This window comes from Pelodiscus sinensis, chromosome 9, assembly GCF_052426305.1.
Source record: "Pelodiscus sinensis isolate ZL-2025 chromosome 9, ASM5242630v1, whole genome shotgun sequence".
NCBI classification, from domain to species: Eukaryota; Metazoa; Chordata; order Testudines; family Trionychidae; genus Pelodiscus; species Pelodiscus sinensis.
The window spans coordinates 49,015,166-49,032,765 of NC_143060.1; the positions used below are offsets into that span (position 1 = coordinate 49,015,166).

At 44.8% G+C, this 17,600-nt stretch overlaps 1 protein-coding gene across 3 annotated transcripts in view; it reads left to right on the plus strand.

Moving 5' to 3' along the window:
- The first annotated feature begins 15,961 nt into the window (after positions 1–15,961).
- Positions 15,962–17,600, plus strand: part of LOC102457151 (complement factor H-related protein 1-like) — a 71,513-nt gene continuing 69,874 nt past the window's right edge. Inside the window, exon 1 of one of the 3 annotated variants that reach the window (XM_075936708.2) lies at positions 15,962–16,146. In XM_075936708.2, coding sequence (XP_075792823.2) covers positions 16,086–16,146 — 61 coding nt within the window. In that variant the 5' untranslated portion in view covers positions 15,962–16,085. The remainder of the gene's footprint in view (positions 16,147–17,600) is intronic. The other 2 variants (XM_089780571.1, XM_075936706.2) reach the window with 2 other exon arrangements.

Consider the following 17,600-nt stretch of genomic DNA (forward strand, 5'->3'; position numbering starts at 1 on the left):
ACCCTTAGTTCGAACTAGGTAAACCTCATTCCACGAGGATTAAGCCTAGTTTGAATTTACTAGTTCAAATTAAGGGCTGTGTAGACCCTTAATTCGAACTAGTGGGAGGCTAGCCCTTCCCAGCTTGCCCTGGTGGCCACTCTGGCCAACACCAGGCAAACTCTATTGCCCCCCTCCCGGCCCCGGAGCCCTTAAAGGACCACGGGCTGGCTACACAGTTTGTGCCAGTTGCAAGGCTGCCAGCACCCAGCCAGCAGACCCTGCACCTGCCACAACATGAGCCAGCCACCCGAGGACACCCAGACCTCCACTGCTCCCTAGGACCATCCTGGCGGCTCCCAGGAGCCCGCCCGGGGACGCAAGAGGCGGGCACCCGCTTGGTCAAGTGCGGAGATCGTGAACCTCATCGAGGTTTGGGGGGAAGCCTCCAATGTCCACGATCTCTGCACTAGCCACAGGAACGCGGCAGTCTACGGCCGCATGGCTGCCAGCCTGGCCGCCAGGGGCCACCAGTGCAGACGGGAGCAGGTGCGCTGCAAAATAAAGGACTTGCGGCAGTCCTACTCCCGGGCCTGCCAGCCAGGGGCCGACCCGGAGGCCTGCCCCCACTTCCACGCCCTGAACCGCCTCCTGGGGGCTCATGCCGTTCCTGCCCCCCGGGACGTGATAGACCCCGGGGCAGAAGGACCGCTCCAGGAGACGGAGGAGGAGGGCTCCGAGAGCCAGAAGCCTGCTGGCAGCCTGCCCAGCACCTGGGACCCCCGAGGCACCCCACAGAGCCGCTTGCCTGTGTCGTCTGAGGCCGGGGAGGCGTCCACCTGTGAGTACCATCGTACTCCCCTTATGTGTATGGGGGGCTGGGGCAAGAGGGAGCCCCGGGACTGTGCGCCTGGGCCTTGCCCACCACGGAGCAGCAGCTGGGGAGCCTGCAGGAGCCCTGGTCTTGCAGAAGGGAGCTGGGTTTCACACACCTGGGCCCCTGGGGTAATTGACCGCTGGTCTTGTTGCACCACAGCTGCAGCACCTGGGCCTGCAGGGCGCACCACACTGCCTGCTGCAGCTACCCGTGCCCGAGCAAGCAGGAGAGCCAGGAATGAGGAGGACTACCAGAGGCGGCACCTCCGGTTCCTGGACTACCGTGTCTATAGTTAGTCGATTTGCAACTTCAGTATGCTTCATTTGTCTCCCTAGTTCGAACTAGGGGGCAAGTGTAGACATACCCTAATAGTGTAGTTGGTAAACCAATTAACTGCACAGCAAAAGCTTATAGGTTAATCTATAAACTACATGCATTTCCACCCCATCCCAACCCTTTGGCAATAAATTTTTTAGCAGGCTGGCCAGCTGGAGCTCTGCATTTAAAGTGTATGAAGAGCCAGCTGGGCATGCAGACCGGGTCAGTTCTGGCTTATGCCAGGTCTGGGAGCTCAGACCCCTCACCCCTGGACAGGGTCTGCATGGGGACTACAGAAGAGTTGACTACCCGATAAGAATTCATGAGGTTAATCAACTATTCAATTAACTGATATTTAACATTCTTAGTCTGCACGCCTTTGATTTCCCTCTGACACTGATGTTTAGCTTCTAAATCCCTGCTGCAGCTAGTACTGTTAACAAATTCAGTGACAGGCAAAGATCTCCCAGGCTCCTCTAGTTCTTGGGAAACCCTCTGATCCAGGCGAGTCACTTTTCTTGTCATTTGTTATCTGCCATGTCATTGCAGACTGGGAATGTTGCAGCTGGGCTTCTCAGTCTGGCTGGACACTTGGGAGCTGCTACTCAAGAAAGACTTTGTTACACTTCAGGCACCTCTCAGTCCCTTCTGGGACACCGGCCACTGCTCCTCCAGTGCCTCTTATAAAGACTCACGATCCTGTTTTATGTCTTGTTTTAATTCCTTTCCCATCATTCACTTTGCCCTTTTGGGCCTAACATTTAGCCAGTATTCAGGGCCTTCTGCCACATTTTGAGAGGAGGGAAAATGGAGGGAGAGACAATTCATGACACAGTTTTGTTATTTACAGAGAAGGAACCCAAAGCCCCGTTTCTTTGAATCAGACAAGAGCAGGCTTGTCTGATTGGAGTCTCACAGAGCCCTGGGGCTCCACGGAGGACAGTTTGAGAAACACTGATCTATTCCATTTAAATGCTAGTAGCAGCACCATAAATAATTAAAAACACAGAAATACGTATAAAGTTTGTGTATGGTTTTCTATGCATCTTCTAAGTTCTACTTCATAAGAAATATTTGGTTTTAATATGAAAAATATTTAAACCACTGCAATTCAAGGTTAACGGCAATCATCTTTTGTAGAGTTTGTTCCCATTTATTTTCCAAAGAAGGCTAAAATAAACTAGTATGAATTTTATACCGTCTTGTTGAAATCAATATTCTGTTCCTTTGAGAGACCCATTTCGGACTTCAGTGTAATGTTGTTTCAAAACATGAATGTGTACTAGAATTATATTCTAATAATTGTCCTCTCTCTGACAGGGACTTCAAGAAGAACAAAATAAGCATCACTTTAGCCCCGATCAAAGCATCAAAATCCATTGACTTGTAACGTTCATGCCTTATGTCCTTTGCCACTATTTGGTTGACTGAACTGATATATATAAAATCTCTTTTTTATGTTTGCTCACAATGTATATTTTAAAACAATTTTACAATAATAACAAAAGATAGGAAAATAGGTTGAAACTCACGTCAAACTACAAGGAAAAATGATTGTCTTCTAGCTCAAATGTACAGAAAACATTGACTGAGCTAGTTAAAGTTTAAATTCATACTGTCTTTATTTTTTCCTTTAAAAATAAATATTTGTATACTTTCTTTGTCACTCTTCTTAAATAGTCTGTATTTTTTTTGTGTAACACCATCATCCCAACGTTAAAGTAGAAGGAATCTTAGGATTTAGAGAGAAATGGAGACAAAGATGATAGCTTGCAGCTGGCTCAAACAGCACCATGGTGTATGTGTTTGTGAATAAATTATCTATTCTTATTTCTCACTGTGTTCGATATACTGGAAATTAGACAAATGCTGTGACCGGGAAGAGCTTATCAGAATCCACACAGACAAATGAATGAAGTAAATCTATAACATTCCCTTGGTGTAGTGCCTGGACTGAATTCTGGGCTGTAGCAAACAGAAATACTATATGCTCAGTTCTGCAGACTTGTGTGAAGGCTAGGATTTGTTACATTATTACAAGATTTCCTGTAGCAGTTATGTCACCAATTTTCCTAGTGGAATCCACGGTCCGAATTGAATCATTCCAGCTTCCTCCTCAGTGACTGGGAAAAGTCACGTAATATAGGCTACCTCTCTTTTTAAGCTGGGAGGCATGATTTTCAGCTTTCCTAGCTGTGTCCTCTAGCTGTGTGCAAGCTAGGACCACATAAGCACTGGCTTGGCCTGGCTCCCCTAAGTACAACCTTGTGAAACCATCAGCTACCTCATAGACTCATAGACTTTAAGGTCAGAAGGGACCATTATGATCATCTAGTCTGACCCCCTGCACAGTGCAGGCCACAGAATCTCACCCACCCCCCTAGAATAATCCTCTCTCCTATATCGCAGATATTGAAGCCTTCAAATACTTTGAAGACCCCAAGATGCAGAGAATCCCCCAGCTGTGATCTGTGCCCCATGCTACAGAGAAAGGTGAAAAACCTCCAGGGCCTCTGCCAATCCACCCTGGAGGAAAATTCCTTCCCGGCCCCAAATATGGCGATCAGCTAAACCCTGAGCACGTGGGCAAGACTCACCAGCCAGACACCCAGAAAGTTCTCTATAGTAACTCCTATCATCCCTCCATTCTACTTGGGTGATGAGCCTAATCTACTGCCTGTCATCCAAAAATGTATCCATGGTTTCCCATGGTAGTTAGTGCAGTGTGGAGAAGTCACTTAAGAGATTGGGAAAAGCTAAATCTTCGGCAAGGTCTCATTGATCCAGTAGGAGCCAGCTAGCCACCCAGTGAGGTAGGGATGTGGAAGGAAATCTGGCTTATGCATGCTGAATCTCCTATCACTGGAAGGGTGAAAAGTGACTCCAGAGTATGAATCATGAGCGCTGGAGAAGCGGGAGGGGTGTAAGGCCAGCTGGTGCTCATGGGAAGAGAGGAGTGTTACTTCAGAGTAAAAGTCTAGAGATCTGGTTGACAGCGATATGGTTGGGTAGAGAGAACAGGCAAGACTGTTCTGATTTCCTGTTGCAGGCATTCCTGAGAAGACACAACACCATGTGCAGCAGTGGAGGATGCCGGAGGTACTGGGGGTTGCTGCAGAGACACCAGAGTCTGAGTTTGACCCTGGGGTGCAGGCCCAGAGAGCAATGCAAGTGTATGATTTCCCCTCTGAATGTGAGTCTCACCCAAAGCAAGCAAACTCCACCCTGCTGCGATGAAGGCAGAAGTTCTGGTAGGAGGCTGGGGAAGGGAGGGTAGCAGCCCAGGCTACCTTGCAGCACTGACTCACCTCCAAGAACTGTAAAGCCCAGAGGAAGAGCCCAACAATTGCAGACTTGGCCCGGCTACTCAGGCTAAACAGACAGGACACCACGGAGGCGCCCTGTGGGGCGGAGGATCTCCTCTCCTTCCAACTGGCTTGAGCAATTCCCGTAGGAGCTACCTCAATAATGCAGCACAAAGCAGGTGCTGATAACCATCAAGCAGACTCTACTCCTCTCACTGATGTGGCGAGAGGTGCTGAGAAACAGGCTGTCAAGGAAGGGAAACTGGCTCTAGACCAATGTATATGGTTGGTTGTCTCTTGTGTCCACCTATAGCAGAGTATATCTGGGTGGGGAGTGGCTACAGAATATCTTGCTGAGTTTATGCCAGCTATTGGCTGATTTTGCCCAGGAAGTGAGAAGCCCAATGACAGAGACCTTTTTTATGTGTAGTTTGATCAGAGCTGTGTCAATGCCTCACTTCATAGAATCATAGAACTGGAAGAGACTGCAGAAGGTCATCAAGTCCAGCCCCCTGCTTTAGGCAGGACCAATTCCAACTAAATCAACCCGGCCAGGGCTTTGTCAAGCCGAGACTTAAACACCTCTAGGGATGGAGACTCCACTACTTCCCTAGGTAACCCATTCCAGTGCTTCACCACCCTCCTAGTGAAATAGTTTTTCCTAATATCCAACCTGGACCTCTCCCACCACAACTTGAGACCATTGCTCCTTGTTCTGCCATCTGTCACTACTGAGAACAGCCTTTCTCTATCCTCTTTGGAACCTCCCTTCAGGAAGTTGAAGGCTGCTATCAAATCCCCCCTCACTCTTCTCTTCTGCAGACTAAACGGACCCAAGTCCCTCAGCCTCTCCTCATAAGTCATATGCTCCAGCCCCCTAATCATTTTGGTTGCCCTCCGCTGGACCCTCTCCAATGTGTCTGCATCCTTTTTGTAGTGGAGGGCCCGGAACTGGACACAATACTCTAGATGCGGCCTCACCAAAGCCGAATAAAGGGGAATGATGACATCTCTAGATCTGCTGGCTATGCTCCTCTTAATGCAAACCTAATATGCCATTAGCCTTCTTGGCTACAAGGGCACACTGTTGACTCATATCTAGCTTCTCATCCACTGTATCCCCCAGGTCCTTTTCTGCAGAACTACTACTTAACCGGTTGGTCCCCAGCTTGTAACTATGCTTGGGATTCTTCCGTCCCAAGTGCAGGACTCTACACTTGTCCTTGTTGAACCTCATCTTGTGGCCCAATCCTCCAATTTGTCTAAGTCATTCTGTACCCTATCTCTGCCCTTAAGCGTATCTACCTCTCCCCCCAACTTAGTGTCATCCGCAAACTTGCTGAGGCTGCAATCCATCCCCTCATCCAGATCATTAATAAAGATATTGAACAAAACCAGTCCTAGAACCAAACCTTGGGGCACTCCGCTAGAAACCAACCACCATCCTGACATCGAGCCATTGATCACTACCCACTGGGACCGGCCTTCTAGCCATCTTTCTATCCATCTTACCATCCATTTATCCAATCCACAATCCCTTAATTTGCTGACAAGAATATTGTGGGAGACCGTATCAAAAGCCTTGCTAAAGTCAAGGTATATAACATCCACTGACTTCCCCATGTCCACTGAGCCAGTTACCTCATCATAGAAGCTAATCAGATTGGTCAGGCACGACTTGCCCTTTGTGAATCCATGCTGACTATTCCTAATCACTTTCCTCTCATCCAAGTGCCTCAATATGGATTCCTTAAGGATCCCTTCCATGATTTTTCCAGGAACCGAGGTAAGACTGACCGGCCTATAGTTCCCTGGATCATCTTTCTTCCCTATTTTGAAGATGGGCACTACATTTGCCTTTTTCCAGTCATCCGGGATTTCTCCCGATCTCCACGACTTTTCAAAGATAATAGCCAAAGGCTCCACAATGACATTTGCCAACTCCTTCAGTACCCTCGGATGCACTAAGTCCGGACCCATGGATAACCCCCCCGCATTCTTGAGCTATACCTTTAAACTCCTCCCTGGTCATTTGTCCAAGTTTCCACTCTTTGTAAGCTTCTTTTTCGTGCTTAAGTTCACCAAGGATTTCCCCTGTAAGCCAGTCCGGTCTCCAACCATGTTTGCCTCTCTTGCTACGCGTCAGGATGGTTTCTTTCTGTGCCTTCAATAAGTCTTCTTTAAAATACTGCCAGCTGTCCTGGACTCCTTTCCCCTTCATGTTAACATCCCAGGGGATTCTGCCCATCAGATCTCGGAGGGAGTCAAAATCTGCTTTTTTGAAGTCCAAGGTGTGTATTTTACTACTCTCTTTTCTTCCTTTGGTCAGGATCCTGAAATCTACCATCTCATGATCACAGCTTCCCAGGTTGTCACCCACCTCCACTTCCCCTATTAGTTCCTCCCTGTTTGTGAGCAGAAGGTCAAGCTGCGCACGGCCTCTGGTCGGATCCTTCAGCACCTGTGTCAAGAAGTTATCCCCAACATTCTCCAAAAACGTCCTGGATTGCCTGTGTACTGCCGTATAGGTTTCCCAGCAGATGTCAGGGTGTTTAAAGTCCCCCACGAGAACCAGGGCCTGCGATCTGGAAGCTTTGCTCAGTTGTCTGAAGAAAGCCTCATCTACCTCATCCACCTGATTCGGTGGCCTGTAGCAAACACCAACCACAACATCAATGCTGTTGTTTGCTCCTTTAAACTTAACCAATACACTCTCAATAGGTTTTTCTCCCTCTTTATACCGGAGTTCAGAGCAATTGTAGTGCTCTCTTACGTATAGTGCAACTCCTCCTCCTTTTCTCCCCTGCCTGTTGTTCCTGAACAGTCTATACACTTCCATGACAGCGCTCCAATCATGCGAGTCATCCCACCAAGTCTCTGTTATCCCAATTAAATCATATTTCTTGGTCTGGGCCAGGGCCTCCAGTTCTTCCTGTTTGTTGCCCAGGCTTCTCGCATTGGTGTACAAACACTTCAGGTAACTAGTTGATCGTCCTATCTTCTTCATTCGAAACATGGGTCCTCCTTTCTTGCCCCTTCCTCTATGCATTTCTTCCCGGTATCTGACTTTCCCACTCCCCTCAGGGTTTTGGTCACCGTCCCCCGACGAACCTAGTTTAAAGCCCTCCTCACTAGGGCTATGTCTAGACTGCAAGCCTCTTTCGAAAGAGAGCGTCTAGACTGCACGGAGAAATTTCAAAAAAGCGGCTTGCTTTTTCGAAAGAAAGCATCCAGTGAGTCTGGATGCTCTCTTTTGAAGAAGCCCTATTTACATTGAAGAACGCCTTCTTTCGAAAGAGGAACTTTCGAAAGAAGGCGTTCTTCCTCGTAAATTGAGGTTTACCGCAATCGAAAGAAAAGCCGCGTTTTTTCGAATTAATTTCGAAAGAACGCAGCTTGAGTCTGGACGCAGGGGAAGTTTTTTCGAAAAAAGGCTACTTTTTTCGAAAAAACCCCTGAGTCTGGACACAGCCTAGGTTTGCAAGCCTGCCCGCGAAGATGCTCCTTCCTCTCTTCATTAGGTGGATCCCATCTCTTCCTAACAATCCTTGAGCAAACGCCATCAAGGGGATGAGGAGGTGGGGGGAAAAAAAAGCCTCACTCTCAAACACAGGGGAAAATAAATAAATAAATAAATAAATAAACAAAAAACAAAAAAGAACACACACCAACCCTCACTCACAAACACAAGCTCAGCACACAGCAAGAAAGCCCCAAACACAACACCCACTTCCACCAAGACTCCTGTATCTGCTTCTCCTCTACCTGGAGAACTCTCTCTCTAAAGCCTCACTCAAACAGGGAAAGGAAAAAAAAAACCCAACACCACTACACACCAAAGAAACACAAGCTCAGCACACAGTAAGAAAGCCCCAATAACAAAACACACTTCCCTCAAGAGTCCTGTATCTGCTTCTCCTTCACCTGGAGAACTCCCTCTCAAAACTCCCTGTTAGCACTCACCTGTTTGCAAAAAGGACTTGTGAGGTCTTATAGTGTTACTTGTTCTCGATTCCTTCTCCCTGCCCTCCTTTGTGTGTATGTAGCTCTAGTGAAGGCATCACTCAACACAGAAGTTTTTCCCTTTGCTCATTAGTTTTTGTCAGTGTGATGAACACATCATTTGCCTAGCTGTGCTGGATTAACTGTGAAGCAAAACAGGTGTGTCCTTTCCTGGGACTTTATGAAGTGGACTAGATGTAGTAGGAAACAGAGAGGGGGAAGGGATTATTTTTCCCTTGTTTATTTTCCTCCTCTTTTAATACACATTTCTTCTGGAAGCACTCTGTGTATTTGCACTTATACGTACATTATTGGGGAATGAAAGTTTGGCAAATACCGCAAAGCGAGGGAGAATTTCCTTCTCCCCTACACTTCATATCTATTCTGATGCAGGGAAAATAGCTGGGTACAAAGCATACCCCTTAAAGTGTGGCTTCTTTTTCTTCTGCTGAGGTTCTGCCATAACCTAGTGGAATTGGACTGAACACATACACTAATAACTATAAACAATACCAGCAAGTCTAAAAAATAACACTTAACATGGAGAAAATCCCTCAGCCCCAAGGAAGCTGTATGGTTCACTTCCACTGGTAGTGGTAGTTTGAAGGAACTGAAGTGACAGAAAATGCAGCTCCTTCCCCATTCCGATGTGCTCCCAAAAGGTTCAGAGACTCATAGGAGAGGGGAGGGGCAGACATGCTTTGAACAGCTTCTGTCATAAAGCGCCAAGAGGGAGCTCCTTTCCCATGAGCAGGAATATGCAAACTCATCTCAAGGTACCCTGGATGCAAATCAGTGGCCTTCATTTTTACTGGGTCTGTCACCGGTTTTTCACTTCAAAGTGGGGATGTCACCCTAATCATTTGGTGTTATTTGCTGTTGGAGATTGGATTTTTTTTCCTCCCTCAGTTGTGGACTTTTCTACTCTTGAAACTTTGTGTATAGTTCTGAAAACAGCCACAAGTGTAACACCTAGGTCCCCAAAGATATTCTTGCAGTATGTTTCTGTGTGCCTATGCCTTTTGTGTGGGTGCTGTGTTGTCCCTCTGGGACATCAGGGGACTCCTGGGAGGTCTGACCGGTATCAGTCCTTAGCTGTGCTCTGAGCATGTTACAGGCCCAGCAGCCATTTTCCTGGCTACTTTGACAATCCCATTTCAGTGTCTCCACAGCCTGAGAGAGGGCTCCAAGTTACTTGCTAGCTGTTGGGGTGGGGCAGCTTTGGCAATGGCAGCCAGTGGAAACTTTGGCAGATAGGTGCTTAGGTGTGTTAGTGGTTTAGGCAGCAGTGGGACGGTGGTTATCAAAAGGTCAGCGGTGTTTAGAGGGTTGACATGGGTGTTTAAATGTATTTGTATACCTGGGAATGAGCATTGTTCCTGTCGCTCCTTTTTAATTAACTCTAATATAGACACACAGTGCAAGCATCAGTGTGATGAACAGTGCGAGCAGGAGAAAGCTTTCTAGAACGTTTCATCCATGAAGGCATGTGGTATCCAAGTGGCTGATCTGCTCCAGTGGCCTAATACTAGAAGAGGCTTCACAGCTCAGTATCCTAAAGGGAGAGATGGCATCTTTCCTCAGCATAGCAGGGCGCAGAAAATCTAATAATAATTCTTGGACTCTTTTGGAGATAAGTTTTTATTTCAGAAGGCTGCAGAAGTTACTGGGGGAAGCCTTTATAGATTTGATCTTAACAAATAGGGAGGAACTGGTTGAAAATTTGAAAGTGGAAGCGAGCTTGGGTGAAAGTGATCATGAGTTCATGATTCTAACAAATGGTAGAAGGGAGAAAAGCAAAATATAGACAGCCCCAACCTTTCCATCCAGGACACCACCCCTTGTGGGATGAGGTTTACCAGGATGGTCGACAAAGGCTTCTGATGTCGACTGCTGAGCGTCCAGACTCCCGCACTATGCCGACAAACAGCTGATTGGCACAGCGTGGCAGCCATTTTGATGTAAATGAAGTGGCAATTATTTAAATCGCCGCTTCATTTTTCTACGTCTACAACCCTCATCTACATGGCTCTGTCAACGGAGCCATGTAGTGTAGACATACCCTACATGTTTAACTCACCCTGGCTATGTCTAGATTGCATCCTTTTTACATAAAAGGGATGCAAATCAGACGTATCACAATTGCTAATGAAGCGGGGATTTAAATCCCCCCTGCTTCATTTGCATAAACATGGCTGCCACTTTTTTCCATCTCGGAGCTTTGCCGGAAAAAAGCCCTAGTCTAGATGGGGATCTTTCGGAAAATAAAGCCTTTTCTGAAAGATCAGTTACTCCTCTTAAAAAAAGGAATAAGGGATCTTTCGGAAAAGGCTTTATTTTCCGAAAGATCCATGTCTAGACTGGCACTTTTTTCCGGCAAAGCTCCGAGCCAGAAAAAAGCGGCAGCCATGTTTATGCAAATGAAGCAGGGGGGATTTAAATCCCCGCTTCATTTGCAATTGCGATGTGTCTAATTTGCATCCCCCTTATGGAAAAGGGATGCAGTCTAGACACAGCCCTAGAGTTCTCTGAAGGGGTCAACAAACAAGTGGACAAGGAGGATTCAGTGTATATAGTGTACTTAGATTTCCAGAAAGTCTTTAACAGGGTCCCTCACCAAAGGCTCTTAAGCAAAGTAAATTAGTCATGGGATAAGAGGGAAGGTCCTTTCATGGGTTGCTAACTTGTTAAAAGACAGGAAACAAAGGGTAGGATTAAATAGTAAGTTTTCAGAGTGGAGAGAGGTAACTAATGGGTTCCCCCAAGGGTCTGTCCTAAGACCAATCCTATTCAACTTATTTATACATTTATAAATATTTATATAGAGAAAGGGGTAAACAGTGCAGTGGCAAAATCTCAAAAAGCTAAAGCAAAAAACAGGACTGTATAGCACTTTAAAGACTAACAAGATGGTTTAATAGGTGATGAGCTTTCGTGGGCCAGACCCACTTCCTCAGATCAAATAGTGGAAGAAAATTGTCACAACCATATATACCAAAGGATACAATTTAAAAAAATGAACACATATGAAAAGGACAAACCAAGTTTCAGAACAGAAGAGGGATCGAAGTGGGGCGGGAAGAGGGGTGGTAAATGTCTGTGAGCTAATGATACTAGAGGTGATAATTGGGGAAGCTATCTTTGTAATGGGTAAGATAATTAGTGCCTTTATTCAAATTTGAGTGTAAAGTGTTGAATTTAAGCATGAATGACAGTTCAGAGGATTCTCTTTGAAGTGAAGTCTTAAAAGGTCTTTGAAGCAGGATGCAGGTAATCAAGTCATTGAGACAATGCCCTTTCTGGTTGAAATGGCAAGAAACTGCTTTTTCTTTGTGATCCTATCTGATATCTGTTTTGTGGGCATTGATCCTTTGGCAAAGTGTCTGAGACGTTTGTCCAATGCACATAGCGGACGGACACTTTCGGCACATGATTGCATAAATTACATTTCTGGATGAGCAGGAATATGTGTTCTTGATCTCATTTGGTTGGGTCCAAAAATGGTATCAGCAGAGTGAATATGTGGACAAAGCTGGCAACGAGGTTTGTTGCAAGAGAAGGTACCAGGGTTGGTATTAGTGTGGTATGTCCTGTGGTTGCTGGTAAGAATCCTCTTGAGGTTAGGTGGTTGTCTATAGCAGACTATGGGTCTGTCTCCCAGAGCTTCTTGGAGTTTAGTATCCTGTTCCAGTATAGGCTGTAGTTTATTGATAATGTGTTGGACAGGTTTAAATTGGGGGCTGTAGGTGATGACAAGTGGTGTTCTATTGTTGGTTTTCTTGGGTCTGTCTTGAAGTAGTTGGTTTCTAGGTATTCGTCTGGCTCTTTCAATTTGCTTTTTTATTTCTCTGGATGCGTAGTTGATGTTTATAAATGCTTAGTAGAGATCCTGAAGTTTCTGGTCTCTGTCAGTGGGATTGGAGCAGATGCAGTTGTATGGAAGGGCTTGGCTATAGATGATGGATCATATGTTGTGTTCTGGATGGGAGCTGGAAGCATGTAAGTAACTATATGAGTCAGTGGGTTTTCTGTAGAGAGTGGTGTCTAATTTTCCATTGCTGATTTGTACTGTGGTGTCTAGGAAATGGATCTCTCGTGTAGAATGGTCCATGTGTCCAGATCTTAAAGATGTCATTGATGTAGCGTAAGTAGAGAAGGAGTAAAAGGGGATGGGAGTTGAGGAAACGTTGTTCTAGGTCAGCCATAAAGATGTTAACATACTGTGGGGCCATGCGTGTACCAATGGCTGTGCCGCTGATCTGGAGGTATAAGTTGTTCTCAAACTGGAAATAATTGTGGGTGAGAACAAACTTACATAGGTCTGCTATCAGACTGGCAGTGGTGTCGTCTGGGATAGTGTTTCTAATTGCTTGTAATCTGTCTTCATGTGGAATGTTGGTGTATAGAGCTTCTACATCCATGGTGGCAAGGATGGTGTTATTGGGAAGGTTATCAATGTTTTTTAGTTTCTTTAGGAAGTCAGTAGTATCTTGGAGATAGTTGGTTGTGTAGGGTTTGAGAAGAGAGTCTACATAGCTGGATAAACCAGTAATGAGTGTGCCGATACCAGAGATGATGGGACGTCGGGGGTGTCCAGGTTTATGGATTTTGGGAAGCAGATAGAACAATCTTGGTCGGGGGTCAGAAGGTGTTTCTGTGTGGATTTGTTCCCAAGTAGCTGTAAGGAGGCTTTTAAGGAGACAGTGTAGTTTCTTTTGGTATTCCGAGATGGGATCAAAGGAGAGAGGTTTGTAAAATGTGGTGTTGGAGAGTTGTCTGGTTGCCTCCTGGCTATAGTCGGCCTTATTCATAATGACCACAGCACCCCCTTTGTCAGCTGGTTTGATTATAATGTCCAGGTTGTTTTTGAGACTCTTGATGGCATGGTGTTCAGCGTGGCTGAGATTGTGTGTCGCTTGTTGTCGTTTGCGAATAATGTCAGTCTGTGCGTTGTTTTGGAAGCTTTGTATATAGAAATCCAGATTGGAATTCCGACCATCAGGGGGAGTCCATATAGAATTATTTTTCCTTTGATGTTGATAGGGGGGATATGGTAGGTCAGATTGATGTTCATTGGAGGTTTGGAAATATTCTCGGAGGCGGAGGCGGCGAAAAAAAGCCTCAAGGTCACCACAAAATTGTATACAGTTTGTGGAGGACGAAGGGCAGAAAAAGAGACCCCGGGAGAAGACAGACTTTTCTGCTGGATTGAGTCTGTAGGTGGAGAGGTTAACAATATTATTCGGTGGGTTGAGGTAGTTGCTGTTATAGCCTGTGGTGTGGAGCAGTTTAGAAAGTTTATTGTCCTTTCTTTGTTGTAGGGAATAGAAGTGTGTATAGTAGATTTCTTGTCTGGTGGAACAAAAGTCTTGCAAGGTGTTAGTTGGTGTGGATGTTTGTCTTGAGATGAGACTCTCTAAGTTAGAAATGTCATTCTTGATGTTTTTCTGTTTCTTGTATAAAATACTTATCAGGTGGTTCCTTAATTTCTTGGCTAGTGTGAGGCAGAGTCTTTCACTGTAGTCAGTATAGTATGTTGATCTTAAATGGCAAATGAAATTTAATGTTGATAAATGTAAAGTAATGCACATTGGAAAAAATAATCCCAACTATATGTATAATATAATGAGGACTAATTTGCCTACAATTAATTGAGAGAGTTTTTGGAGTCATTGTGGATAGTTCTCTGAAAACATCCACTCAATGTGCAGCGACAGTGAAAAAACAAATAAAATGTTTCATTAAAAAAGTATTGAGAATAAGACAGAAAATATATAAATGCCTCTATATAAAACCCTTGAACAGTACATATAGATATGGTCGCCTCATCTAAAAAAGATATATTGGCATTGGAAGAGGTTCAGAAAATGGCAGCAAAAATGATAAGGGGTTTGGAATGGGTCCCATATGAAGAGATATTAAAAACACTTGGACTTTTCAGCTTAGAAAAGAGGAGACTAAGGGGGATATGATAAAGGTCTGTAAAATCATTACTGGAGTGGAAGAAGGGGTGGAAGACATGAATAAGGAAAAGTAATTTACTTATTCCCATGATATAAGAATTAGGGGTCACCAAATGATATTAATAGGCAACAAGTTTAAAACAAACAAAAGGAAGTTTTTCTTCACTGAGTGCACAGTCAACCTGTGGAATTCCTTGCCAGAGGTTGTGGTGAAGGCTAGGAATTTAACAGGGTTCAAAAAAGACCTGGAAAGATTCATGGAGGTTAGGTCCATGAATGGCCATTAGCAAGGATGGGTAGGAATGCTGTCCCTAGCCTCTGTTCATCTGGAAATGGGTAACAGGATCTGCTGTGTTCCCTCTCTCTGAGGCATCCGGTATTGGCCACTGTCGGCAAACAGGATGCTGGGCTATATGGACCTTTGGTCTGATCCAGTATGGCTGTTGTTATGTTCTTAACAAGTCTCTACTGAGCATGGAGGAACTGTGATTTTTTGAAGTATTATTGGTATGTCATGAATTCCTACACAGAGCTACAGAGCTATGTATTGTTTTCTTTCTTTCTTTCTTTCTTTCTTTCTTTCTTTCTTTCTTTCTTTCTTTCTTTCTTTCTTTCTTTCTTTCTTTCTTTCTTTCTTTCTTTCTTTCTTTCTTTCTTTCTTTCTTTCTGCAACTAGACTGGAGAGAATACTAGAAAGTGTAATATAGGGAATAACTTTACATTACTAGGGGGGATTCTAGGGGATCATATATGTCTTTCCTTCATTCTAGCCTAGGAAAATGAACTTTAAATGTTTGCAAATATACTGCCCTCCTTCCTATCCCCAAATCAAATATACTCTCCACAGGGACAAAAGAATCAACTAGAGTTTGATAACTTAAAGTAAGTAAATGTGATGAGTATTTATAGACTTTAACCATTGCTGGAAAGTTCCTCCAAAATGTGATTTACCGGAATAAGCTCTTCCTCACTCTATAATCAAAGTCCTGTGTGTCCTGTGAGATCAATGACTGATAAATAGCAAGCCTTGCACAATACCACAAGCAAATGTGATCTCAGCCCTGGGCTTCAGTAGAGATTTCTGCCAGTTAATATGAAGTAAGTGACTCAAAAAAAAAAAAAAAAGTGTACTGGAAACATGGCCCAAATGTTGCTCCAGGCTCCTGGTTTGCTCAGTAGATCAACCTGCATTCCATTTCTAGCACAGATACAACCTCAGTGTTCTATTCATGGTTCCTTCCTGCCCAGCTGCCTCCTCTTGGTGCTGCCTTTGAGGAGGGAAGAGCACTAGGGCTCACTGGTGATCTTGCCTTCTTCAGAGAGTGGGTATCCAGCAAATGGCTAACCTAAACTTGTGGCATGAGCAAAACAAGGGGTGGGTTACAGAGGTGGGAAATGGTGTGAGGGGAAACCTCTGTTTAAGGAGAGCACTGGGGAACAAACATGCAACTTGTACTGTATTCACGATGGACTTTACATCTGTTATCTCTGGAATTTGATGTTGCAAGAGAAGAGGTGGAGAGTGCAACCAGAGGGAGTAGAAAGGAAGGGCAGGTCTTCATTTTTGGAGGACAGGATTAAAAAAACAGCAGAACTCTGACAGGCATTACCAGTGCTGGGTGTATTTTATCCAGCAGAAACATGACTTTGCTGAGATGTGTCATCGCTCAGATACTGTGGGCATTCTATGCTATAGGAGAAGGTAAGATGCAAAAAAAATGAAAGGACCCTCGGTCCTAATGTACCATGGTAAAACAGTGATTAATGGAATATAGTTAATAGAGGTGTTAGTGGCAAAGAGAGGAGAATGAATGAGGATATTGAGAGATGGAGGGTTAGTTATGAAGCCTTACTTCTGTGTTGTTCTAGAGACTATTCACTGTATCTACTGCCTAATAAAACAAGGCTATGTGAATACCACAAAATAGTTAAGAGGGATTCCCAGTGTAACAGTATGTTCCTAATTCCCCTTTTTATGTCCTCACAGTAATCTTGGCCGCTGATGAAGTTTACTAAGGCAACCAAATATCTGTTTTCTGTGTTTCTCCAGAGTTATTTTTGTCACACTAAATTAACTATGAATTCAACAGAATTCATGTTTGTTTAGCAATTGTTTTCTTTTCATCCCACTCCAAGTGTAAAGTCATGCTGATTGTAGAAATTATGGTATATAGGCTTGATATAAAGATGCTATGGGGATAGATACTTTGAAAATACCAATAAATGGTGCATTGAGCTCTACAGGGAAGGGTATATTTTAATCTTTGACACTAGACTTTCCGAGTCCTTTCCCATTACATCATAGGGTATGTCTACACTACCTCGCTAGTTCGAACTAGCGGGGGTAATGTAGTCATCCGCAGTTGCAAATGAAGCCCGGGATTTGAATTTCCCGGGCTTCATTTGCATGAAGCCAGCCGGCTCCATTTTTAAATGCCGGCTAGTTCGAACCCCGTGCCGTGCGGCTACACGCGGCATGGAGTAGCTAGTTTGGATTAGGCTTCCTCGTTCCACGAGGAGTACAGCTAGTTCGGATTAGAAGCCTAATCCGAACTAGCTACTCCGTGCCACGTGTAGTCGCGCGGCATGGGGTTCGAACTAGCCGGCATTTAAAAATGGCGCCGGCCAGCTTCATGCAAATGAAGCCCGGGAAATTCAAATCCCGGGCTTCATTTGCAACTGTGGATGACTACATTACTCTCCTAGTTCGAACTAGCGGGGTAGTGTAGACATACCCATACAGTGCACTAGCCCAGAGGGGATGACTTTCTGGGAGACTGGGAGGGTTGCAAACAGTTAATATTTTTGGTACACAGAGGGGGCCATTTGAACTGTAACTTTTAATATCAGACAGACTGTTTTTGCTCAAATAATCCATGGCAACCGTTGCCCTAAAAATATTCTCACTGGATACCATCCAGGGTTACACTGCTATGGGTTTATTTCCACCAGGTAAAACTAAAGAGGGGAGAACAGCCACCAAAGGTTTAAACTAAAGAAGCTAGAGCTATCTCTCTCTTACACACACACACACACAAGCAAGCACACACCCCACAATTCATTCACTCATTGACACCCATTCATTCCTGCCCTCAGGCACTCACACTCTTACACAGGCATATGGGTTGCAGAAGGAGCCAAGGCATGTAGATCCTG